This window comes from Athene cunicularia (genome assembly GCF_003259725.1).
Source record: "Athene cunicularia isolate RWA chromosome 15 unlocalized genomic scaffold, athCun1 chr15_part1, whole genome shotgun sequence".
Lineage (NCBI taxonomy): Eukaryota > Metazoa > Chordata > Aves > Strigiformes > Strigidae > Athene > Athene cunicularia.
This window is the reverse complement of record NW_020799121.1, coordinates 5,378,269-5,403,489: the sequence shown is the minus strand read 5'-3', so window position 1 is coordinate 5,403,489 and position 25,221 is coordinate 5,378,269. Positions and strand designations below refer to the sequence as shown.

At 38.8% G+C, this 25,221-nt stretch overlaps 1 protein-coding gene across 1 annotated transcript in view; it reads left to right on the top strand.

The window, feature by feature from the left end:
* MED15 (mediator complex subunit 15) overlaps positions 1–23,958 on the top strand; it is a 29,952-nt gene extending 5,994 nt beyond the window's left edge. Inside the window, exons 2-18 of the mRNA XM_026859552.1 lie at positions 744–831; positions 2,026–2,077; positions 2,562–2,591; positions 3,829–4,044; positions 4,624–4,886; positions 5,683–6,036; positions 7,211–7,300; positions 12,164–12,283; positions 18,085–18,227; positions 18,536–18,663; positions 19,497–19,631; positions 20,024–20,087; positions 20,256–20,322; positions 20,741–20,901; positions 21,098–21,264; positions 22,121–22,219; positions 22,366–23,958. Coding sequence (XP_026715353.1) covers positions 744–831; positions 2,026–2,077; positions 2,562–2,591; positions 3,829–4,044; positions 4,624–4,886; positions 5,683–6,036; positions 7,211–7,300; positions 12,164–12,283; positions 18,085–18,227; positions 18,536–18,663; positions 19,497–19,631; positions 20,024–20,087; positions 20,256–20,322; positions 20,741–20,901; positions 21,098–21,264; positions 22,121–22,219; positions 22,366–22,502 — 2,314 coding nt within the window. The 3' untranslated portion in view covers positions 22,503–23,958. The remainder of the gene's footprint in view (positions 1–743; positions 832–2,025; positions 2,078–2,561; positions 2,592–3,828; positions 4,045–4,623; positions 4,887–5,682; positions 6,037–7,210; positions 7,301–12,163; positions 12,284–18,084; positions 18,228–18,535; positions 18,664–19,496; positions 19,632–20,023; positions 20,088–20,255; positions 20,323–20,740; positions 20,902–21,097; positions 21,265–22,120; positions 22,220–22,365) is intronic.
* The last annotated feature ends 1,263 nt before the right edge of the window (positions 23,959–25,221 follow it).

Here is a 25,221-nt window from a genome sequence, read left to right as displayed (position 1 = left end):
TTAAGAACCAGTTACTAGAGGTGTGATGGAAAAAGGACAGCAAGTCCCCATGATTCTGTCTGGTAAATGGGAAAGAACAGTAAGGGAATTGAAAGCTTTTTATTACCAAACCTGTTATTTTCTTCCCCTCAACTTTCCATCAACAGGGCCTTCTTTTCATTTTATTGCTTCACCTGCTGCTTTCATGCTGATTGTCTCATCCCTGCCCTGCACATCGATAAACCTCTGCCCTGATCAATGCTCTCACTCACTGGTCAAACCTCTATGCCTTTAGGCAATTTTTTTTTTTTTTTGGTATTTTTATTCTTCCACCTTATGCTTAGAGGATTCTTTTGCAAATGCCTGATGCTAGGCAGGCTCAAGCCCATTGTTTGCCAAACACAGGTTACATTAATCCTATCATTCAGCTTTCCTCAAATTAAGAGGTCCTGTATTTTGTCAGATTAATACATCTGGTGGTAAAATACTGACTTGCTTAGCAGTTGTTCTTGAATTTCTGCAAAGAATGTTTGTGTTGCCTTTTAGAAATTAGTTGGCTTTTTTTCCTGTTGTTTGAAGAAATTTTAAAGGGTCGTAACTTTAAGTAATGTATGTGGTGTGTTTTGGTTTAGGTGTGTGGTTTGTTGGGGTTTTTTTTTAATCTGTACATGAGAGAGAGATAAAAAGATGTTTTACAGACCTTCCTAATTGCAGAAAGTATTTTCCGATGTCCTCAATACCTAGCCTCGTATTTTGTCTTTCAGCGATGATGCTATGAGGAAGGCTGGTGTTGCCCATAATAAATCCAGCAAAGATATGGAGAGCCATGTGTTTATGAAGGCCAAAACAAGGGTAAGGCATTTTGTTTGTTTCCAGAAGTTCTGGGGCATCAAAAGAAGTTCAGAACAACCTATGGAAATAGCAAACCTGATGCACTTAGTTCACGGTCTCTGCTTAGAGCACACAGTTATGCAAAATTTTTGATTCGTATATGCTGCTTTTACCCTGAGTGGAAGTGAGGTATTTTGCATCCAGTATATGCATCAAACGGGACTTCAGTCCAAGACAGCTTTGCTGATGCTGCAGTATTAATGTATATATGGGACAACACTTATTTCTTATCTGTAGACTTGTGTATAGTGAATTGTGTAGAATTTCCTTTATCTACACTGTAGCACCGTTCCATATGGCCTGCTTGGTGGTCAGGAGAGACTGAGATATCAATGAAAAGGCTATGTCAAGAGTAAGACCAAGGGAAGTGCTGTGGTCTCTCTGAAAGTCTGGTTATCGTGTACAATTCTAGATTCTACCAAAATGTAAACTTATTTCCTGGAGCTATGTTATGAGAAATTCATTGCTGATGCTGTCTTCAAACAAGCCATGTTTGGGATAGAACTTGCCTGGTGAAAATTTTAAATGATGTCACAAATTTGTGCCTGCTGATGGCATCCTCACTGGTGAGTTGGGAGTTTATCAGCAGGAAGGCTGTCTGAGACCTGTGCAGTTTCACTTGCACATTATAAAGTACACCAATAAAATGCTGCAAAGAGTATTTGCCTTTTCACTTTTGATACTTCTATCAATTGTTAGTCTTTAAAGTTGTTAACTTATTTGTATTTGTAATGCTAACTTAGCTTAAAAAATGTTCTTGTAGTATGAAATGTGACAAAGTTCAAGGACTAAAGTCAGTTGACTAAGTAAGCAGGTTCAATCCTTAAGAAAAAGGAATTTGGATAAGAAAGGGAAAATGGATGTATTGGTTTATAATTATGTTCACATATTGTGACTGTACTAGTGAGACTGTCACGGAGGTTCTTTCCAGTGAATTTTATGGTTTCTTGGCCTTCTCATACCATCAACCACAATGACTTATTAGTAAAAATATTCTCACTCAGGTAATGAACAGACTATTCCCAGGAAGTGAAATGGTCTGAAAAGCCCACAGACATTGTAAAGTATAAAATCTGTTATGTTGAGGAAGAACCATAAAGCCATGGTTGCAATGTTTTAGTTTCCTATGCTAAAATGTTCATTTTTCAACTTTAGGAGGAATATCTTTCTCTTGTGGCCAGACTTATTATCCATTTTCGAGATATTCGTAAGTAATTGGTTTTTTAGATTTTTTTTTTTTTTTCCCCTCAGTAATGGGATTGGTCATCCCATCCTCCCAACAAAAAAAGGAAATGTTAGGATTTGTTTGTGTGGTTCTGCATGTAACTCTTCGCAAGTTGTCTTGAAAATTTTCCTGTAATATATATGCTTAATTTCTAAATATTGTTTCTTTTACACATCCATTTGTAATTGAAGAGTCTCTGGGAAATTATTTAAACTTACTATTTTTTTTCACCTGCCTAGTTTTTTTGCTGTATTTTGACTTGCTTTCTGTGGTTTATGTAGTGTTCTGGTTAACAAATTGGCATAGGTTAATATATTTTGTTAGAATGACTCTAGATGGTGATTTTTTTTTTTCTATTTTTTTAAATTATTATGTAACTATATTTCTTGTAGAGATTATATATGAAGGGCCAAATTTATGTGTGATAAGGTTACCAAAGGCAATTAATTTTGTTCTTTCTTTGCAGACAATAAGAAATCTCAAGCCTCAGTCAGTGGTAAGAGCTCTTTTTTTTTTCTCCTTTGTTTTCGTTGTGTCTGTCCTGTTGTCTGTCTATGTTTTTCTTCCCCGCCCCAGTTTCTATAAAATAGCTTTGAAATCAGGGCTGTGGTTTACTAACAATAAGAAGGTTACAGGTTCCCTAGCTGGAATATTAAATCCTGCTGAAGGAAAAGATAGGTAGTGTGATAGTCTTGCAGTTGTTCAGTGATGATAGTGATGGGCTTGGACAATGGATTGAATGTAACACAAGAGACTTGTTTGTTTCTGTTTGTGCTTTGGTTAGCTCAACACTGATTCTTGAAAGAACAAGAATGATTGAAAATAATCTGCTGAGCAGTCTGGGTTTTTCCCTGTTACCAGCTTTGGGTTCCTCAGGGTGTTGCGTCAGAGGCAACCATTGTGTTTGTGGGGCATGCACACTCTTCCATTTGACTGACGTTAGATCTGATCATGTCTCCTGTCTCTACTAATTCTTACAACAGCATATGTTAGGAACATAGTATGATCCTCTATTTTTATCCCCCTGTAGGCTAAATATGCAGTGTCTGCGATCGATTAACATCCAGCCTAGACAGTTGGAAATTATAAGTATTCTTAAGAAAAAGGTGGTGTTACATTCTGTACCTGATTAATACTGCTTCTGCATCCCATGTTGTGTGCTCTTGAATTGCTGTTCCTTCTTTGACTTCACTTGTCTCTGTGCCCAGGATTCAGATTATGATAATTGTCTTGAAATGAAAGGCACTGGATTTATCCATTGCATAATAAATGTGATGTTATGGGGGGGGAACTCTATAGCAGAGTTATTTCCTCTGCTGCTTCTCTGTGTTGATGTTGGGAGGCAGAGACTAATAGGATCCACAGTGAGACTCTCAATTTTTGAGGTAACAAGCTGGGTGGGTATCCTCATGGACTTTTATTGGCAGCTTGTTTTGACTTGCGTATAAGTTCAGAGGTGGCTAATAAGTTCCTTTTCTCTAATGTATTTAGAATCTATTTGGAACTTTGCAAACCTGAAGCACTTTAAATAATCTCCACTCTATTTACAGAGAGTCAGAGACGTGCCAGAAGCCTCTTGCCTCACAGGCAGAGCAGTGAATGTTAGATTCTCAGAGTACTGGATGTAGTCATGGTCTGAATCCGACAGATCAGAGAGTGGAGGATGGAGAACAGAGGATTTTCGGGAGGCAATTGCATGGCTGTCTGCATATTGGTAACTATTTTCTTTGTAGATCCGATGAATGCCCTGCAGAATCTAACTGGGGGTCCCCCAGCAGGGGCACCCGGAATGGGCATGGCTTCCCGAGCTCAAGGAGCACCGATGAGTGGCATGAGTGGCCTTGGCCCAATGGGACAACAGATGAGTCTCCCAGGGCAGCAGCAGCCTCCTGGAACCTCAGGAATGGCCCCTCATGGTATGCCTGGTGTCTCTACAGCTACTCAGCAGAGTAAGTGTTCAGTTTGCTTCAACCACTGATATTCCTAGATCAGCTTTTCAGTACGTAACTCTTTTTCCACAAGAAAAGGGTGCTGAAGAGGTTTCATACTTCTGGCTAAATCAGCCAAGTGAACTGCAGGAAGAATTGATTTCAAATTCTGCCACCTAATGGGATAAGTATCTTCCTTAGGGTAGTGAGGAACAGTGTAGCTGTTGTATAAGCAAATGCTTCTTTAATCCTATAAGATGACAACTGCTGAACTTTTTGTGGAGCTCACCTAATGTTTTCTGCAGGTATGGTGCTTCCTGCTGGTGACCTCTGTGCATATTTATTCCTGCACATTTTTGTATTCTTTGCCTAGGTTGCTGACTCAATATAGGCAGTGAGAATTAGAGCTTGGTAGTAGGAAGTGTCATTAATTCTTCTGTAAATGTGCCTAATCCATTTGAAGAAGCAAAAGTATATACTATTAACAAAGAACATTGAGGTACTTTAGGGATTATCTTCAATTATTATGAGTTATACTGGATAACTGTCTCTTGCACTGTTTGGGTCTCATGTTTTAAGTACAGTCTACCTTCTTTTTAGCCCAACTTCAGCTTCAGCAGATAGCTCAGCAGCAACAGCAGCAGCAGCAACAATTCCAGCAGCAGCAGGTGGCTTTGCAGCAGCAGCAGTTCCAGGCCCAACAGTCAGCAATGCAACAACAGTTTCAGGTTCAGCAGCAGCAGGCAGCAGCAGCTGCGGCAGCCCAACAGCAGCAGCAGCAACAACAGCAGTTGCAAGCCGTCCAGCAGCAGCAACAGCACATGTTGAAACTGCAGATGCAGCAGCAACAAAACCAACAGCAGGTGATGGCAAACATTTACAATGGCAATTGAGGTGATCTTGCGTTCAGTTACTTGTCAGGTGATGCTTGGCTTGCGTGGAAGTACTGAATATCAGCTCTGTGTGTCGTTCAGGCATTTCCACTTTAGGGTGGCAAGTTAATTGGCAACAATATATTATATCCCATAGTAAAGGCTTAACAGTCGTTTGGTTGTTTTCTTCTGTCATAGCAATAGAGAATTAAAACCTTTGTCTCTTTATAAACATTAGGATAGTCTTTCATTCTGACAAGAACAGGGATGTGGGAAAGAATGAAAAGCACTTGTATTACTCTAGAAATAGTGGCTGTTTTGTCACTGTGTGAATTACACATTGCCACTTTAAAAAATGTGTGCCAAGCACATCGTATATATGTATTATCCTTAGGCACAAAAGCAGAAGAGGAAACTTCAACTGTCATGCTCTTATGCAGTTTCTGTAAATGGTGGTGCTGATGCAGGCTGGTTACATTTGAAGAAGTGCTTTTGAACCCATTTGTACAGGAGAAGCTGATGGACCTCAGCTTTGCTATTGAAAACTGTTTTAGTAGCAAGACAAGCTTGTAATATTGAAGCCACAGGCTGCACGCTGTGTAGAGTTGAGATACATAAAGAGTGAGTGTATAAAAAGGTTGGGCTTTCCCTTTGGACTTAAAACCTCAGCCTGAGGTATTAGGATTCTGTTTGCTCTTGGTTTATGCTATAAAAATAAGGCTGCTATTGCATTGCTGGAAGCTTTAGCATCCTGGGTTTTCCTGCTTTTTAGATGCAGCAGCAACAGCAGCAGCAGCAACTACAGCGAATTGCCCAAATGCAGCAGCTGCAGGCAGCACAGGCTATGCAGGCGCAACAGCAGCAGCAACAGCAGCAGCAGCAACAGCAACAAATACCACAACAACAGATACAGCAGCAGCCACCTCAACAAGTAATGCAACAGCAGATGCAACAGATGCAGCAGCAGCAGCAGCAGCAACAACAACAACAACAGGTTGCTCAGGCACAACAGTCTCAGCTTCCACCACAATCCCAGCCTCAACCCCAGCCCATGGTATCTCAGCCACAGGCAATCTCAGGACAAATTCCTAGTCAGGTTATGCCTGTTACTCTTACGCCACAGCAATTAAAAGCAATGCAGGTAAGGGCTAGTGACCAGCTGATTGTTGGTTCATTATAATTCTCTAGAGAAATTTAAAAAAAATTCTTTGACTTTTGTTAATAATGAAGTAGGAAAAAAAAACCTTAGCTTATTAAGAGATCTGTAGTTAGCATGTTACGAGTATGGAGAATTTAAAAGTTTATGTCTTGGCCTTCCAGTAAAGGACAGTTTTTTGTCTAACATTAGGACTTCTGGAAATCTGTGTAAATCGTTTATGTGGCTAATATTTTAAAATAATTTTTTGTCTTAGTCTTAAATGGACAAATGAAAAAAGAAACAGAAAAAGAAAAAAACTCTGGTTAAAGAAAAGTTACCTCCATGATGTTTGCTGTTTTAGAACATGAGGAAGTGCTTTGAAGTGCCTACTGCATGTGACTAGAGCCAGTGTTGGCTCTCTAGCATGCTGGCTTTGCTTCTGCTGCCATGTTTAGGGGTTTTGGTCAAAGTTTAAGACACTGTTAGTTTCTGCCTTGAAAAGATAATAGTTTTACTCTTTTGAACCTCTGCTGGGTCATCCTCTTAATGGTGCAGCTTTTTGAACTGATGCAGCACAGTAACTTTATTCTGGGCTCCACATATGCTGTTGAGCAAAAGCTTGGATGTAATCCCAAGACTTGCTTTTCTTTGAGCCTTGCTGGGGTTGAGTGGAGTGTCAGCCACACTTGAGAAATTATTGACACCACATGAATGAGTTGATACATCCACTTTGCACTCCTACCAGCTCAGCTAGGAGTAGTTAGGTGTGCATATCAAGCTGATGGTTGTAGTGAATGTATAAACATTGGAAATGCTGGTCATTGGTAGATGCATATACAGTGTGCTTGAGGGAAATCAACACAGATGTGGTTAACTGTGTTTGCCAGAAAGTTGGGGTATCTAGTATTGGCATAGGAAGACCTGATTGTACAGGGAAGAGTTGCAAGAAGAAATCAAATCTTGGGTGCACAGTCTCTGAGAAGACTGTTCTAAATGTTAGAAACATGGGAACTTTTTTTCATAAAGAAAGCTCAAAGTCCCTAGGAAGAAGTATGTATGTGAGGCTGATCTTGTCTCCACACCCCTTTTTATGAGGATAATAAATATAGTTGAAACGGAAGTGTCATACCCTAATCAGGTACGTATATTTACCCGGTTCTTTCTTTTCATACTCAAGGTAAGAGCTCAGCTGGTCCAACAGCAGCAGGCAGCGGCAGCAGTGCAAGCAGCTCAGGCCCAAGCTGCTCAGATGGGAGCTTCAGGGCAGGTAAGGGCCCAGGAGCCAGTATCACTAGTTATAGGCCTGTAGCAAGTGCATGCTAGAGATGAGCATGGAGATGGGTTTCTGGTTGGCTTTCTGATGAGGGGTCTGACATCGGTCATCCCTGTTACAAAGGGGATATGGGCTTTTATGCTGTTTCTCCTTTGCGTGGAGTCAGAGGCAGGATTTCGTTGACAACCTCTCTGTGCATGCTCTGTCCTGAGTAGGTAAGATTGTTGCCTGTACTGACACAGGAATGCACATCAATAAGATGACCTACTGTGGTCACGCTACAGGTCTGACTGTTGGTACCTGGAGTGTATCACCTCTATTTTTGTTAAACTTTCTTAGGTGACTGCTTTGTGGTGTAAACTGATTTCTGTACTGTGAATCTTTGCCTGCTATCTTTACTCACATGTGATTTACCTTCCATCTCCATGTATCAACTATAAAAAAAATAGTATAGACAATGAAATCTCTCTGCACTCCCCTTTCCTTCCTTTCATCTTTCATTCTTTTTCTGAGTGAAATGGGCGGTAGATATAGATTGCTCTTGTTCTGGATGTGAATTGTGAAGAAAAAATGGCATGTGTCACAAGTGCAGAGTTACATTAAAAAAAAAAAAAGTGCTGGGTGAAAGCTTATTGTCTAACACAGTTTTCTTATCCTGCAATACACTTGTAGCCCCAGTGATTGTTCCTTGATGTGTGTCTGGTATGAAGGAGACATGGGGAAAAAAAATTGGGAATGGCTTGAGCTGAACCTCTCATCCCATTTTCCACAAGAATATGAAATAGTCTTTCGTGGCTTACCTCTGTAGTGTTTCATATTGAGGCATTTTACAGACATGGGTAAGTACAATTATCACCACTTTGTAGATGAAGAGACTGAGGCAGTCAGATGAAATGGGGTTGACTAGGATTAATGGCAGAGCTCTTTTTGTATACCCAGACATTCCATGTCTGCATGCACCATTTTCCCTTCAGTGCACAAGTAATACTACAGATTCAGTAAGACATTTGGAAGCTTTTTACGTGGACTGTGGTAACAGTGGGTTCCTCAACATAACATGTCCCAGACTTGTATCAGGAATAGTTTCTTGTATCTTCATAACTTTGGTGTGGCCTACATCCTTGTTGGTACCTAAGTTCTCTTTCTGTATCGGTCCTTTTGCTTGTGTTAACATAACACAGGATGTAAAAGCTGAGCAGTGGTAAGTACAGTTGATACAGTACTGGCAGCAATGCAGAATTCTCTTTCTAAGTTGAAATGTCAATTAAACCTTTGGTTTGTTTCTTAAATAATTTCCAGGTGGGAGCTGCAGGGACTCTAGGCTGACTGGAAGGAGGCTCTGACTTTTTTTCTTTTTACTAACTTAATGATGCTCTTTTCAACTCCTAACCAGATGGATTGTGCATATGTAAACTTAATTCTTGCCCTATTTAGTGAATTCATATGCCAGTGGCTTAACAGCACAGTGCATTTGAAAAGTTTCAAATTATAAGATGGCTGACAGTGGGTTTTATATTGCAGCTTTATACAGATGTGTAGTAAATTCAGGGGCTGCTCATTATCTATCACAGATGGAGTTTAAAAAATTCCCATACAGGCTTTACTCCATTTATGTTCATGCTATTGCAATATGAATCTACTAAAATTCACTTAACTTTGTGAAGTCCAATAATGGAATGGGTTTCTTGCACTTGTGTATATAATTTCTCTACATAATACTTAAGATTGTGGCTGTGTACAATATTACAACGCAGCTTCAGTGTTGAGAGTGTATATGGATTTTTTTTTTTAATTTATAAGACGTTTGTTTTAAGAGTAGATTTTGCTTTGTATTTAGTGCATTTTTCACTAGCGCCAGCATTTTTAATAAATCTGCCTTGACTTCTTCATTTGGTTCAGGAAAGCTTTTGTTATAAACAAACCCTGTCCTAATCTCTGCTTGTTACATTTAAACTTAATATCTAGGGGCTTTCAAGCTGGGAATTTTGGTTGATGTGGCTCTGTTTTCCCTTGTCCATAAAGTTTCTGTTCATCCTTTCTACATAAGACTAAAAGCAATCCCAGGTTTAAACATGGATCCATGTGAGTTTTGAAGTTGTCTGAAGTTGTAAAGACACCATGCAGGTCAGTGTTACTCTGCTTGGGTGTCTAGTCCTCATGGAGTATGTAACTCACAGGTGAAGTGGGTAAATAATCAAAGTAGTGTCCTAGTGACCACAGAGTGCTACACAAGTGCTTGTAGCACCAAGAGAAGATCTGCAAACAACTGGAGTTAAGTGTTAATAGTCACTGTTCTGGTGCTCCGAATGCAGATTGGTTGTTGCTCTTTGTAAATCAGCTGCCTTTAGTGGAGTGACAGTAGCACAGTACTTACACTGACCAGAAGCTGTATATTTATGGCATTCTGAATCTTTGGATTTTAGATGAAAGAAAATTACAGGTTCAGGATTCATATTGTTATATTCCAATTCATTTTTATCAAGTAAAGAGGTTTTGTATCTTATAGTGGAGGGAGACTCTCTTCCTCTGCTTGCTCTCTGTTTTTATCGGGTAAAATTCTCAATTCTGTAAAATGAGATAAATCAGTTTCACTTGTGGAAGAGGTTTTGCCTTCAGTTTAAATGTTTTTCAAAAGTACTTGAACACTTCTGGTTGTCTTCTGTTTTTAGACTGACAAGAACAACTCCTTTGTAGATACACTGCTTTGCATAAAACAGATGCAATCTTTGGAACCTCCTTTCCCAACCCCTTTGTCAAAGGGTGACAGGTTTCATAAATGTGAATCAGCTGAAGAATGGGAAAACCAGATTACTTTGAGAGTGGAATTGGTGTCATTTTATATATACATACTTCCTTTTCAAAACACACATTTCAAAAAAACAAAAAATCAAACCCACAATTGTGTGCATGTGCATACATGTTTGACCAACCACAATACAACAAACAGCTGAAAGCCTTTGAATTGGAGTTTGTCATGCTGGTGTTCAGTAGTTTGCCAGACACTTAAACTGTGAATGTGCTTTTACTTTCCTTGACCTCCAAGGAAGTAATCTAAATCTTCACACTTTGGTGGTGTGGCATGAGAAATAGGACCAAGATGGGACATGTGGGTCACCATAACATCCCTGGGATTTCACACGCTCCAGAGATCCATGTGAATTCATGAGGGTCTAAGATGGGGTGATTGTGCCTGGAAGGATATGTTTTGTTTTTTTTTTTCCTAGCAATTTCCTTTTTGTTTTGTTTTGTTTTTTTGTTAGGGTTGTGTTGCTTCACCAGCTATCATGTTGATACTGTAGCTCTTCACTGCACTTTGTAGCATCCACCTGTGCTTTGTGCCAGTGCTGGGTTGTTGTGTTTGCTTGTGGTGGCTGTTGCATGCTGTGTGTGTACATGTGCATGTGTGTATGATGTCTGAAGCGCTCCCATTTGTTTCCTTTTTGAAATCCTGTCTCTGACCGTCCTTCTTTGCCTGGATGGAAAGGGACTGCATTGCTCTGATGTTGTGAACTAACAGCTGTGCTGAATTTGACACTATTTCCTTTATCAGTTATTGCTTTCCTTTTTCAGTCTTGCTATGTTGTATTTAATTTTATTTATTTTTTAACAATTGTTAAGCACATGCATTCTCTGACTCTGTAGAGACATGTTGCTGGCTGCTTCAGTCCATTTACATAGAACACTAAGCAAGAATGCCCCAAGTCATTTACTGAAAGGAGACTTCATTAACTCCTAGGTTAGTTAGGGCCTGTGTAGGTTCCTTGGTAATAAGGATGCTGGAAGAAAAAGTAGCCCAGAGAACTTTACTGTAAATTTTTGAAGTACCAAACAGAAGCTCTTTTACTGATAAGTGAGTCTGCCAAAGTTACCCAAATACTACCTCATAAATATGCTGCATTTGCTGTTAATTCTCAGCATATATAGTGTAATATCAAATAGTAAGAGGGCTATACAGATGTATCTGATTAAATCTGTCTGAAAGGCACTTACAGACACTGCAGAGTAGCATAGTCCTAAGACTATTTTAAAATACAAATTCTAATGCTAACCTTCATCATTTGTGCTAAATGTTTGTACTTAAGTGTATTCTCAGTCTGTACATGGAGAATCAAATAGTGCATGAATATGCTTGAGGCAGATTGTGGACTCAGAATATTTCAGCACAGCTTAATAATAGAATAATGGTTATTTGTCAAAATAATGGAAATTACAAGGATATATTGACTTATTCTGTGTGGAAGGAAATGGCTTTTTCAAACCAAGAAATCTGTTTTGTTGTCTTTGGCATTGTTATACTGTCATAGGTTAGGTTGGTCTCAAATTTTGCTCACTGTAGAGCATTCCTACTGACAGTTGAACTGTCTGCCAAATTCTTTTATAATGAAGGGTGGCATATGCAAATAGTGATAAATCCTGAGTCCACAGTGGGAGAAAGTCCATCAGAAACCTGTGGCATTATATAGCTTCTTACATGGAGCATTGTTGACAACAATCTTAGAGTACTTTATTTCCAAGAAGTCTAGAAATTCAAGATGTCAAGCAATATTTAGGAAAAGCCCTTCATGCAAATGCATAGCATAGTCAACCTTGACCCGTGAATCTGAATCTACATATCATCTCTTTCATGATACCTAGAGTTCATTAGATGCTTTCTAAAAATTAATAGAAAGGGCATAAAAAGAAGTTTGATTTATAAGCTAGCATGTTAGGTTAACCTGTAGAGAAAAGCTCACTAACCTTCCCTTCATGCTCCCCCTCCCCCTAATTTCTGGAGGTTGCATGTGCTTCTCATCCTGCCAGTGCACTGCATTTCTTGTTTTGCGATTACTTTTGTCTGTTGTCCCTCTGTCCTCAAAGATGATCACCGCACCTATGGCCCGAGGTGGGATGCAAATAAGACCACGGTTCCCGCCTACCACCGCTGTGTCTGCTACGCCGCCAAGCTCCATTCCTTTGGGCGGACAGCAAATGCCACAGGTATTTACTGAGTCAAAGCACATTGTGTCAGGAATTGTGCAAAGCATTCAATACATGATTGTATACCACTTGCTTTCAAGCAAGGGGAAGTTCACTTTTTCATCAAACAACTTGCTGGTGTAACTCAGGGTATTGGATTGTTTAGGTTTTTATGGATCCTTGTTAATTTTAAATAAAAGGTTTTCTGAGAGCTTGGGATATCAAAGCATTTTTAAAGTGACATAGATCTTTATTTTGACATTTAAAATTTCCATGTTCATAATTGATTCAAGTCTCAAATTAGAACTTTGTGGTTTCTGTTTAGTCTCTGTCCATACTCCAGGAGTGTGCATTTATGAGAGTGTTGCAAGTCAGTGCTGCAGTGTACTGGCTGAGTTGTGTCTGGGACCTCACTTAACGTGTTCGTGCTCTGTACAGGTGCTTCTTTCATTAATAGTACACATGGCTCATTTCAGTTTGAGTACCTTGGCATGGTATGAGGGACCAAGAAAAAAGGAACTGTGCTTTCCTTTCACAGTTTTGTAGGATGAACTGCCAGAGGGATTCCACTTGCACCTGCATCAGAGAACCACCTGTGTAGGCAGGCTGGCAGCACCTATCCAGCTGTTGCTGGAAGATGCATGAGGTTGGAGTACTGCATCTGCCTGGTGCAGGTCTAGATCTGCTAAAGACCTCACAACCATGCAAAATGTGTCGTTTTACGGGAGCGGGAATGGGGAGAACTGGAATGAAATAGTGTTGAGCTCTTACCACTGTCATAAAATAAGGGACTGCTCTGCTCTGCAGAAGTTTGCTGAGCCCTGTGTGATTGGTATTGGTTTAAATACATATAATACTATAATGGTGGAATAGCATTCAATTGGAATTTTCTGTCTGTTATTCATGAACCCCATGTCTTGCTCTTCTCAATGCTAATTTTCAAATTTAATACCAGGTGCAGTTTTAGTTTTTAATGCTGCTGCATTTTATTCATAGGTTTAATGAAAGTTTCTTCACTCTTTGCATTTTTGTTTCCTTTGCAAGCTTGTCGTGGGGCTGTGGAATATTTGAAACTGCTTCCTAGTGCTGCTGCATCAAGTTTAATAGGCACAGCCTTTTCTTCTCAGGAATTTGCTATGGCAAATACAGTGACCAGAAAGATTCTGCAGACCTAGGCAAAAACATACGTTGCTGTTTCTGATTTAAGATGGATGGTCATTTCAGTCCAGGTCGTTGCTTATATGTTAACTGAAATAAAACCCAGACATAGCTGTTGAGTCAAAGGAGAATTTATGTTGAGCTTTATTCACTGTAGAAGTTAATATATACTGAGATCATCATTTGCCATATGAAGTATTCACAATGTTTGGTTTGACAGTGAGGCCTTCCAATAGATAGTTAAGTATGAGGTTGGTTTATATTTAATATTTGAGTCATAACAAAAAACCTTTAGTTTAAGTATTCAGTACCATAGGCTGGTCATGTCTATGGTTATTGAAAAGCCTTGTTTTCTGACACTGAGTGAATTGGTCATCAAGGAGTGCTCTTAATAGTATGCCAAAGACTGTGAAAATGATGTAAAAGACTGAACAACTAGGGAAGGCAGAAGAATAAAGGAAATTTCTTTGAGTGGTGATTGGAGTGAAAATGGCTCCGAAGCAGGTGGTAGGATGAGTGAGTCATGGTTTCATGGTGGCAGGAAGCATGTTTTTAAAGCCAGTCTGACATGCCATATACTTGACAGCTCTCAATGAGCATGAACCTCAGTGCTGTCTGCCAAAACATTTTGTTCATGTTCTAGGTAGATTAGAAACTAGAGGTGTTGTCATTTAGGCCTCTTAATTTTGTAAAATGCTTAAATAGTTATAACTTCCTTGTCATCAAAGCCCTTGCATCTGTTCACAATAGGAGCAAGGTGCTGTAGCATATACCTGGTAATTTATTACTCATTTAAGAGTCTGCCACCTCCTTGACTATTACAGTATCAAATGTCTTTTAGACTTGGTGATAGGTAGTGTAGTTTAGAGTCTTTTCTCTTTAGAAAAGAATCTTGGTATTGCACTGAAGAATCTCTTTCAACAGAAGGACCAGATGTGCTATCAGTACTGTTTGGCTGTTTATTTTTACCCCATATGACAAAACTGTCAGTCTGTCCTTTATATCACAGGGCTCAGTTGATTCTGCAGTAGGTTTTTTTTTTTTTCTTAGTTGGCCTTTTTTTTTCTGTTATGGTCATTTCAATCAAAAGAATATATTTGCTGATAATGGCATAGTATTCCACAATCTCCTGGTCTTTTGAATTGCCAGAGAATTAGAACTGACCTTTTTTTTTTTTTTTTTTTTTTTTCTTAGCTGGTTAGTTTGTGCCTGAATAGTTTCCAAGCATAAATTACAATCTGTGTTAGTGTCACTTTTTGAACAGCTAAAAGAAGTTTCATATACCATATTTAGTTTGGCTGAAGAAACCTGCTGATCCTGAGATTTTAAAAGATTAAACTAACCTAATATTTACCTAAAGCAAAAGTTAACTAATATGCTAATACCAGTAATTTTCCTGTATTTCTAGTGTCAAAACCTTCAAGTTCTGTCTACAGTTTTATCGTAGTCTGCAATAATACAAACTTCCAATTTATTGTAGGCACATAATCTTCAGCAAACTGAAAATGTAGGAAAAAAAGTAAAACTGAGTTAATATTAAATAAAGCGAGGGATAGTGTCCTGACTGGGCATATGGAAACCTGTATATGAGGTTATTTAAAGTTCTGCAGAATTTCCGTTATATCATGTAAAGCAGCATAATGCTGAACCTTAAACCCAGTTTGCAACAGAGTAGGCAAAGCTCTGCTTACTGGCTTAACCCTGAATCTGTAAGTACAGTAAATGCTTTCTAGAGTTTTCCTTTAAAGTTTTTCTACTGTTCCTCATTATTACCCATCACTTCCTTGTTGCAGTCTCCTTTTCCTTGCCATTAACTTCTGCATATTGTACACTCTTGCTACTGGGAGCTTCTGAAAAACTTGCTAGCCTTATCTACTGAGTGCTGTTCCTTGCCTGAGACTCAGCAAAGTGGAGGTAGGCCTCACAGCTAAGTTTATCTTCCAGCATAGTGTGCTCTAAACACTAAGAATACCTTTCATTTTGCAATGAAACTTTTGTCATGAAAGCCTAATTATCTTTTTGGGCAAGACTTTAGAAAATTAGGGCTTGGTGTTGTGATCAGGTCACTGTAGATTCACAGAGTAAATTCATGTTCAGTGGTCTGTAATAGCTGTCCATGAATATGCTTGTTGATGCATAAACTCTCATCCTGCAGTGAAAAAATATGTAGTTCTCTTTCCTATAGTAGTTCCTGTAGTTCTATATATGAAGATGAAGGGTAAATGAGGAGCTAAATGCACTTAATGGAGTTAAAAAAAAAAAAAAAAAAAAAAAAAAAAAAAAAAAAAAAGATGAAAGCATCTTTAGACTTGTTCTATAGAAGGACATCTGAAATTATTACCTAGCAAACTAACTGCTTATAAAGAAAACTAAGGCAGTAAGTTCAGAACTGCGTACTTCAGAGTGCATGTTTTTGAAAATCTCACAATTTTGCTTAATATTACGAGTTTAGCCTTTGGTATTCTGCAATGAAGCTGGTGAGAGCAAACTTGTTGCAAGAAGGAAAGCTGTTGGCCTCTGCATGTACTTAAAGGAGAAGGGCTAATGCAAAAAAAAAAAATGTAATTCATTCTATGCTTGTGCACAGTAGATGCTATATTTTCTTTTCTTTGCTTTTCTGCAACATTTGTAAATTAATGGGAAGGGACCTTGGTGTTGAAGTAGATACAGAAGCTTAAATCTGGCAAAAAATCTAATTAAATCTTTCTTCCTTCCCAAAACACAAGGATTTAAGTTTTCAGAAGTAATTTTTATATAACCAACTTGAGACACTTAAAAGGGGCCTGACTTTCAGGAAGTGGTGAACCACTCAAAAGTGGTCTTAGTTTGACTTGATGAAAACTGGGTGCAGCATCCATATGGGTAAGTTCTAAATCACTTGCTGTTTAATAGAATATTAAATAGAGTTGTAAAAAATCAGGGAGTGCTTTTTGCAGTGTTCATTCTAGCTTCCTTCCAAACAACAGTTTGGAATGCTTGGTTTCTGTGGGAGGCAGACTATGCTTTTCAATCTCAGAAATGCTTTTCCAACTGTTGAGGAGACATGTGCTGTTAAAGAATCCACCCACTATGAAAAAGAGTTAAGCACGGCCTCGGTATTTGTTGATTATGGAGAAAAGGAAGATGTAATAGCTGATTTAAAACATCATTTCAACCTCACCTGTTTGTAGATATTATCTTTATAGGAGAGGTTGCGAAGGTGACAGGATTATTGAAGATTTAAAAAAAAAGTATGTCAGGCTGTATTTGATTTTAAACTATGCTTTAATGGATAATAAACTAGTATCTTCAAGTTTAGTAGTATTACATTTGCACCTAGCTGGGAATTGTTTAAGCCCTTTTTTTTTTTTCCTTTTTTAGTGGAAGGTGACCTCTTGCATAGCTGTAATGTGATACTCCAAGCAAAGCATTTCCTGTCATAGTGTGTACATGCAAAAGTAGACTGTGCAATACTTACTTTTTAATGTGCTAAATAACATGTCCTCTGGAAACAGTTGGATGTTTTAGATGGATATTTAATGAGTGAGGGACAACACCAAATTACAGTGCTCATGAAGTATCTGGGACTTGTGGGTCTACTGGGACCTTTGCTTAAAAATGGTTTAGACTGAGGTAAACAGAGTTGTTAATTCATAAAGATGCTAATCAGTTACTTACTGAATGGATGCATGGGTTGCTGAGTCACAATATGTGGCCTCTGCAGGCTAATGCAATTTATCTTTGTGTGCATTTATAGCCTCATTATATATATGAGAACTCTGCATGTGCCTTAAACATGATCACTTAATATCTGCATTATTATACCATGACCCTGGCCATGATACAGGGTTTTTTGTTTAGTTTTAAATAATCAAGGGGAAAAATGTCCTTTAGAACAAATGTGAGAAGTTGCACTAATTTGAGCATCATTTGGCTCTGGCATTTTAGAGTGTACAGAATAAACTTAGTTGTTACCCAGAGTTTGGTGCTGTTCTGGAAATGCTCTTACTCATCTTTTTGTCCTTAGGCACACCTCATCATTCTCCAAAGGTTAGAAAGCTGTTGCCTTTTTTTGTTGTGTGTGTGTTTGGTTTATTTTTTCTTTCATCCAGCCATGCAGTTTGGAGTGTTTCTATATCCACCCAGATTTTCAAAGATGAATATTTAAACAAGATGTTGGTGGCTTGGTTTAATTTTTTTTTTTTCTTCCTTCCTTCTAAAGAAAACCAGTTGGGAAGCTACAGTCAAGTCTGACAGACCTTTGAAGACTGTAGTTAAATGTCAGAATAAGGAAGGGGGTTTATGGCTATTCTCAAGTTAGAACTGTCTTTTCTTTCTGCTTTTCCTTCCTCTAGTTCTAATAAAGTACAGGTTTTTCAGATGGCACTTCTGACATTTGAATTGCAGCATGATGGTTTGGGAAATGAAAAACAATTATTATACAGTTATTCAAATTACGTGCAGTTTTAATGGTTATTTCTAGTAAAGCTGATATGAAGTACTGCCCTGAGAGCCTCAACAGTGATACAGGTGGGACTGTCATTTATGGGGGAGAACAGGAGACTAACACTTTCATTCCTTGTAGGCCTGAGGATATGCTTCTCTCTGTAGGTAAAGCCTTTTAGTTAGGTTCCCGTCCTCTGCTCCCTTTTGTTGTTATTGATCTTCCTTTTTCCATATATCAGGTCAGCCAGAACAATATTACTATGATGTCATCCCCATCTCCTGTCCAACAAGCTCAAACACCCCAGTCAATGCCTCCGCCGCCACAGCCACAGCCATCTCCTCAGCCAGGCCAGCCAACTTCTCAGCCAAATTCAAATGTCAGGTGAGTGAGACTGCAGCTTTTGAGGACCTTTGTCAGTGCCCTACGGGTGAGGTTTTCAGAAGCTTTCAAAATCACTGTTTCCATTGAAGTGAATGAATTTTGGTATCAGCTTCAGTGAGAGCACAGGTGGGATTGTGCTGAATACACTTTTAGTAAGCATTGGTATGGCACTCTGTAGCTCTGCCACTGAGGATTTCATACTCCGCTTCTTCATTTAAAATAGGGGTTTTCAGAGTGTATCTGCTCACAGGCTGATCATGCTCCCTTATCAGATTCTGGCAGGTTTAATTTTTATGTTTATTTTTCAGCTCTGGCCCAGCTCCATCACCCAGCAGCTTTCTTCCCAGTCCATCTCCACAACCATCCCAGAGCCCTGCAGCTGCACGAACACCTCAGAACTTTAGTGTCCCATCCCCAGGTCCTTTAAACACTCCAGGTAAATGATCTGAGAACTGTACTGCAGACTGTAAGTTAGGGTGTGTTTTGTTAACTAAAATAGTTCCAGGAAACCTGTTATTGTTTGGCACGATGTAACTTTAAAGAGCTCTGCAAAGCAGCCAGCACGTCGCATGCACCACAGAACATAACAACATGGATATCTCAAATCAAAATCATTTAAGGTCTCTTGTCATCACTGAACTATGTAATGTTTTTTTTGAACTTTACCAGTCTTTTGAAAAAAATGATACTTAATTTAATGGAGAAAGTTTATAGAGACATGATTCCTTAGTACCATGAGGGAAGGAACCCTTAGCAACAGCAAGCAATTGTAAATGATGTAAAGGACTTAATTACAGGCGGCAAAAACCCTACAAAACACCGTCCTAGGTGTACTCTGGCAGTTGTGCTCTTCTCTCTCCCAGATGTAATTAGCAGTTTCTGATACTGTGAATGGAAGTAACATACTGGCTCCTCTGCAGTTTGGAAAGCACTGACTTAAGAAAAACTACAGCAAATTCAGTGTGTTGATTTAGTGTTTAAGGCAACAGAATGAAGGCAAAATGAGAACTAGAAAATGGATATATGAAACTTCGGATGTTTTCAGAATAAAAGTGTATTAAATTGCTGTTCTGTCCTCAGAAAACATTTCTACACAAAGACTAGAGGGTTGGACGGAAATTGTGGAGGGTATCCAATTGTGGATTTGGGTATTTGACATGAGCAACGCTTTGGGAGCGCCACATTTCAGATCAAGGTTGTGAAATGTGAGAATGCTGTTCTGCAGTGTTTCTTATCGTCCCTGTGACGTGTGTGTTTACTTATTGCCAGGAAATCCAAATTCTGTCATGAGTCCAGCCAGTTCTAGCCAGTCAGAAGAGCAACAGTATCTGGAGAAACTCAAACAGCTATCAAAATACATTGAGCCACTCCGGAGGATGATCAATAAAATAGATAAAAATGAAGGTGAGGTTCCCTATATTTAGTCATGCATTTCTCTGACAACTGTCTCTTCTGATGAAAGAAGCAGTACCTTGCCTTTTGTGATTGTTTCAGTTCCAGGGGTTAAAAATGACAGTGAAAGTTAGTTGCTCTTTCTTGCCTATAACTGTAAAGATTTCATTGTGAAGAGTGGGTAAAATCTTCATCCTTAAATTCCCATCAGTTTTTTGTTACTTTGGATATTTGAGACATGTAGAGCTTATGCAATGAATATGATTAGAGGAAGGATCTTTGATCCTCGCTACTTTTCTCAGTGTTGGCTCGTGTTTTCACTTTTTAACAGTATACTGAATTTCTGTCTGCAAGTATGGAAACTATTCCTGTAGTCAGTGTTTGTGTCTCTGATGTTATTTCAGATAGAAAGAAGGACCTGAGTAAAATGAAGAGTCTCTTAGATATCCTGACTGATCCTTCAAAACGGTAACTCTTTTTCCTTTGGGCTGGACATCAGGTTCCCCAGCTCTTGCAGAAATTTGTTGTTTAGCATCCAGCCATGTTTGCATTGCAGTTGTCTGTGGGGCTCAGACAGCAAAAACACTTCAGCTGAGGTGACTGTTTTGTGGTGATTAAATTTCTCCTTTTCTGCAGGTGCCCTCTGAAGACACTGCAGAAATGTGAAATTGCTCTGGAGAAGCTGAAAAATGATATGGCTGTGGTACGTAATGCTTTGTGCTAGCGAGAGATAAGCAATTAATTCCAAAAGGTCTTATGATTTGGCAAGATAATATTTTGCATTTCTTCTTGCTTATGCTGTTAAGACTTCAAGTAATGTTGGACAAAATAAGAAAACAGGAAATAATGGGCAAACATTTACTTCATGTAAGTCACCTGTGTATCTTTGAACTTTCAAGTTCTTGTGCTTTGGCAAAGACTTGAGTAATTCTATGAACATTTGCAGCTGATTTCAGAACAGACTTCCAAAATGAAAGCTGTGGATGACTTTTTCCTTAATGTTACTGTATGCAGTTTTGAGAATCATTTGCAGTTTACTGCTATAGAATTTTGCAGAATCAATAATAGAGATTTTTTTTTTTTGTGTGATTAAAAGAAAAGGGGCTTCTTTTGTGTTTTAGCCTACTCCTCCGCCTCCCCCAGTGCCCCCCACCAAACAGCAGTACTTGTGTCAGCCACTTTTGGATGCTGTTTTGGCCAACATCCGTTCACCAGTCTTCAACCATTCCCTCTACCGTACGTTTATGCCAGCTATGACTGCGATCCATGGACCACCGATCACGTATGTGTCATTGACCTGCTGTCTGTCTTCGTGTTTTTTCCTTAATTTATGATTTTTAGCAACTACTGAAAGAACAGATGGGTTTATGGATGGGTGTGAGTTATAGCTTTCCTTTTTAAACCTGTAAAATAATTTACAAATGTGGTGTTGGCATAGTATTTTCACCTAATCTTTTTGTCAATTGTATTTTACATAGGGCCCCAGTTGCTTCCCCTCGAAAACGGAAATATGAAGAGGATGAAAGACAGACCATACCAAATGTCTTACAAGGGGAAGTTGCAAGATTAAATCCTAAATTTCTGGTGAACCTGGACCCTTCCCACTGCAGTAATAATGGCACAGTTCATCTCATATGTAAGCTAGGTAAGCAAGAAGAAATTAAATGTTGAATTCAGAAAGAAGTGCTGTAGAAATTTGGAGATTTTTTTGCTAAATCTTGCATCTTGCCAACCTGTGACTTCTGCATGGTCTGTACTTACCAGTTTCATAGCACTGCTTAATCATGACATTCCACACAGCCTGCTTCAGGGTACACCTGGAGATTTCATTCACACTGATCCTTTCTTTGCACTCAAGTTGCAACTTAAGAGTCTAGAAAATGACTTGTTGCTAGCAACAGTCTTGATTCCTGATTTGACCTATACTGATATGAGAATTGTTCTGCCTCCAGTAAATAGGGCAGAGCTAGAGAAATGTTAATTTTTGGGAGGGTCTATTTCAATTTGTACTCATGATCACTGACAATGGTGTATGTTCTAGAAAGAAATTCAGATTGCATCTTTTTTTTGTCCCAGATGAATAATCATGAAGCGTTACAGTTCCTTAACTTGTTTTGCTCTTAGATTCCAATGGGAAAGTAGATTCCACCTCCCATTAGTTTGAGAAATCTGAAACTATTTTTTTCCTGAATATTAGTACATAAGGCATTTAATTTTCAAAAATGAAGTGTCTAACTTAGTGAAGTTCAGCTGATGAACTGATGAGACTGGCAAGGTGCAGAAATGTGTAAGAGATGGAGCTATATTTGCCAGGCTTTTCTTCTAAGAATTTGAGTGTTGTTAAAGTGAGCAATGAGATTGCCTTCCAGTAAAAATGGACATGTACAGCTTGGTTTCTCCTTGGGGTTCAGAGGCTAGAAACCAAGCTGAATTGTTCACAAAAAAACCCTCTGTCCAGCAAGGACTGCTTTGTTCTGATGGGAAGTGTGTTTGCATTCTAGATGACAAGAATCTTCCAAACGTCCCACCACTACAGCTCAGCGTTCCAGCAGACTATCCAGATCAGAGCCCTCTGTGGATAAAAAACCCTAGACAGTATGGTATGAGGATGCTATTATGACATTTGTTGGGCATGTGTTTGTTGTAATAGTGAGGACACCTAGTATTACTCTTTTTCAAATTATATTTATAAAGTTATTTGTTTTATTTTTACTGTAACTGTTTATCTGTTATCTTTTTTTTCCAGCAGCCAATCCATTTTTGCAGTCAGTGTATCGGTACATGACTTCAAAACTATTGCAACTTCCAGACAAGCATTCAGTCACGGCACTCTTAAACACCTGGGCACAAAGTATTCGTCAGGCCTGCCTCTCTGCTGCATAACATCTCACTTTCTAACTTGTGAAGCAAGAAAGAAGGTCTTGACAGCTGGCCTCTTCCACATGCCACTGGAAAATCACAGGCATTTTGGGGAGGGTACTTCAGAAGAAAGAAGCCTTATGTTGTTTTGTTTCTAGGTGTCAGGTTCAGTAGAGAACCTGATGTTAGACTTAGCTTTCATGCTTTTTATCTTCTGCCTCTGTGGACTTTTGCCAGCATTTTCAAATATACAAAATGTGTATATATGGTTCTTGAGACTGTATTAGGATGAGTTTTTATTGTCTTCTTAGAGAAGAAATTATTTGTGGACTTCCATCAGGGAGTCTGGTATAAGAGGGAATAGGGAGAGAATGTCCTAATTTGCTTCCAGGTTTGCTCAGTGCCAGTATTCCTTTCATGCTGTATGTTTTGTGACCTGATATTGCCCCAGAAATAAATTAGCTGCGACTAGAATGTGCTTGCAAACTTCTCAGTGGTTGCAGGAATCTTTTTGCCTATTAGCTTTGCCCAGAGATGGCATAAATTTCAGCTTTGTAAGACATCCCTCAAATATGAGAGATAAATCTGGATCATTATACTTGGGGGTGAGGAACCAAATATTTGAAAATACTTTTGAACTTTTTTTCAAAAGTATTTTCTAGCTTATTTTAAACACTACTTTATAGAAATGGTTTTTGGTTAGCATGGACTACATGTTTCTCACTCCAGAAGAGTAAGGTGATGAGAAAGAGCTATTAATGTGCACACCAACTACAGGGGTATAAACTCTGTGTGTTTGTATGTGTAAAGGTGTGGGGGGGAAACCCAACAGTATAAAGGCCTAGTAACACAAATCAATCCAGCAGGCTTTTAGCTACATTTCTTCTTTTACTGAGAGTCTGAGGCACCTGTTTTCCTTTGAGAGTTGATGCAGTTCAGTGAAAATGCATCTATGCTACATCAGTTTGTTTAAAAAGAAAAGAACCAACATAGCTCAGGAGTAGAACTGACTAAGAACTGAACTGATATTTTGTGCCTTGAGCAATGATAGGCACTCAAGTCAGTCATCAGCTGCCTTATTGTTGGGCACTTCTAATGAAAACACTTGCCATGAGTAACTAATTTCATGCATAGTGTGGTTTTATTTTCCCCATGCTTATAAGTTGCTCACTTTTGTTTTCCTGGTGCAGAAGAATTTGAGATTTCAGATGTTCCTGTTATATTCTGCTCCATCTCCCCGTATTGTGCAGCAAACCTTAAAGAGTAGCTGGCTCTCTTACAGTAGTGTCAAGAAATTGCTATGATCTTCGTAAATCTGTGTGGTGTCATCAGTTTTAGGATGTTTTTAAATGTGGGTACTTAGTAAGCACTGACCAAGGCAGCAGAATGCTATCAATATTTTGTACATGAACTAATGCTTTATCTGTTTGTTTCTATTGTAATAAATTTATTATTATTCCTGTGTTGGATGCTAACATTATACAGCTCTTCCCATGTTGATCCTTAGAAACCAGTTCTTCTGTGTCCATTGGATGATGGTTACTTTGTTCTATGATAAGTGAAAACTCATATGCTTTAAAGGTTAGGGGAGGAAATCATAAATAGCTCTTCATCCCATGCAACAGTATCTTTACTGTCCTCATAGTAACTTGGAAGATGTGGTCAAGAGATTAGTGATGGTGTCACAAATGAAAGATGTGGTGTTTTAACCAGTACTGTTACATGGCTGATACTTTCCCTAGGGCAAAAGAACCAGCAGCACCAATAGTTTGTAATACATAATTAAGTCATAACCCAAGAAAGGAGAATAGAAGCAGGTGGGGGTTTTAAATACATTGCCAGGGTCTAACACCGAGACATGTATAGCATTTATTTCTTAACAGTTTGGTTAAAACATATCTGGAAATAGATGCTAAACATGCATGTCCCTCAGGTTTACAGTAACTTTCCTAGTCCAGTTTTCAGAGGTATCATTATAGTACCTTTTGGTTTTCCTTACAACAAGATGTACTGAGATGTTAGACTAAGCGGGGGGGGCAGGCATCCTGACATACAGCAACTTCTCAGTTGGGAAATAAATCATGGAAACTGGAAGTGGGTCATGTACCCACAACATGTCAGATTAGTAGCTGTGTATCAGTATAGCTGCCTGCCTTTCCTCTGTCTGCCTTTTCTGTTGATGGGCAAACTGTCATAAGCTGCTTATAGATCCTGCTAAAATAAAAATGTAAGCTTATTCCCAGATCCTTGGGAAGGTACACCAAAGTGGGAGTAGTACATTAGTAATAATGCTTGGGTACTTTACCAGCTGTTGGGGCATTAAAAGTGAATTCAGAAAATGCCTGTTAAGAAAAATTCAGGGCTTCATGACTTTCAGAAATGCACAAATCTATTATGAAAACAGAAATATGCAGGTCTGATTCTTTTCTTGAATAAATGGCATACAAAATTAATTCATAATCTGCTTTTATTTGAAATGAGGTGACAATAGTAATTGAAGAACCTATCATGAAATGTCAATGTAAATGTTTAAAGCAGTAATAAGGAAATGAGAATAAAGAGTAAGAGTGTTGACTTAAAGCGCAGTTCAATTAAGATGGCTTCTTTGAGTAGCCTGAGTTCTCCTCTGCCTCAACAAAGCTATTCACTTGTTTGTTTTAGTGGTGGCAACTGGTGTGGCAGGCAGGCACTGGTGTGGCAGGCAGACAGCAGAGAGGACTGCAGCAAATCAGTGTTACTGGGA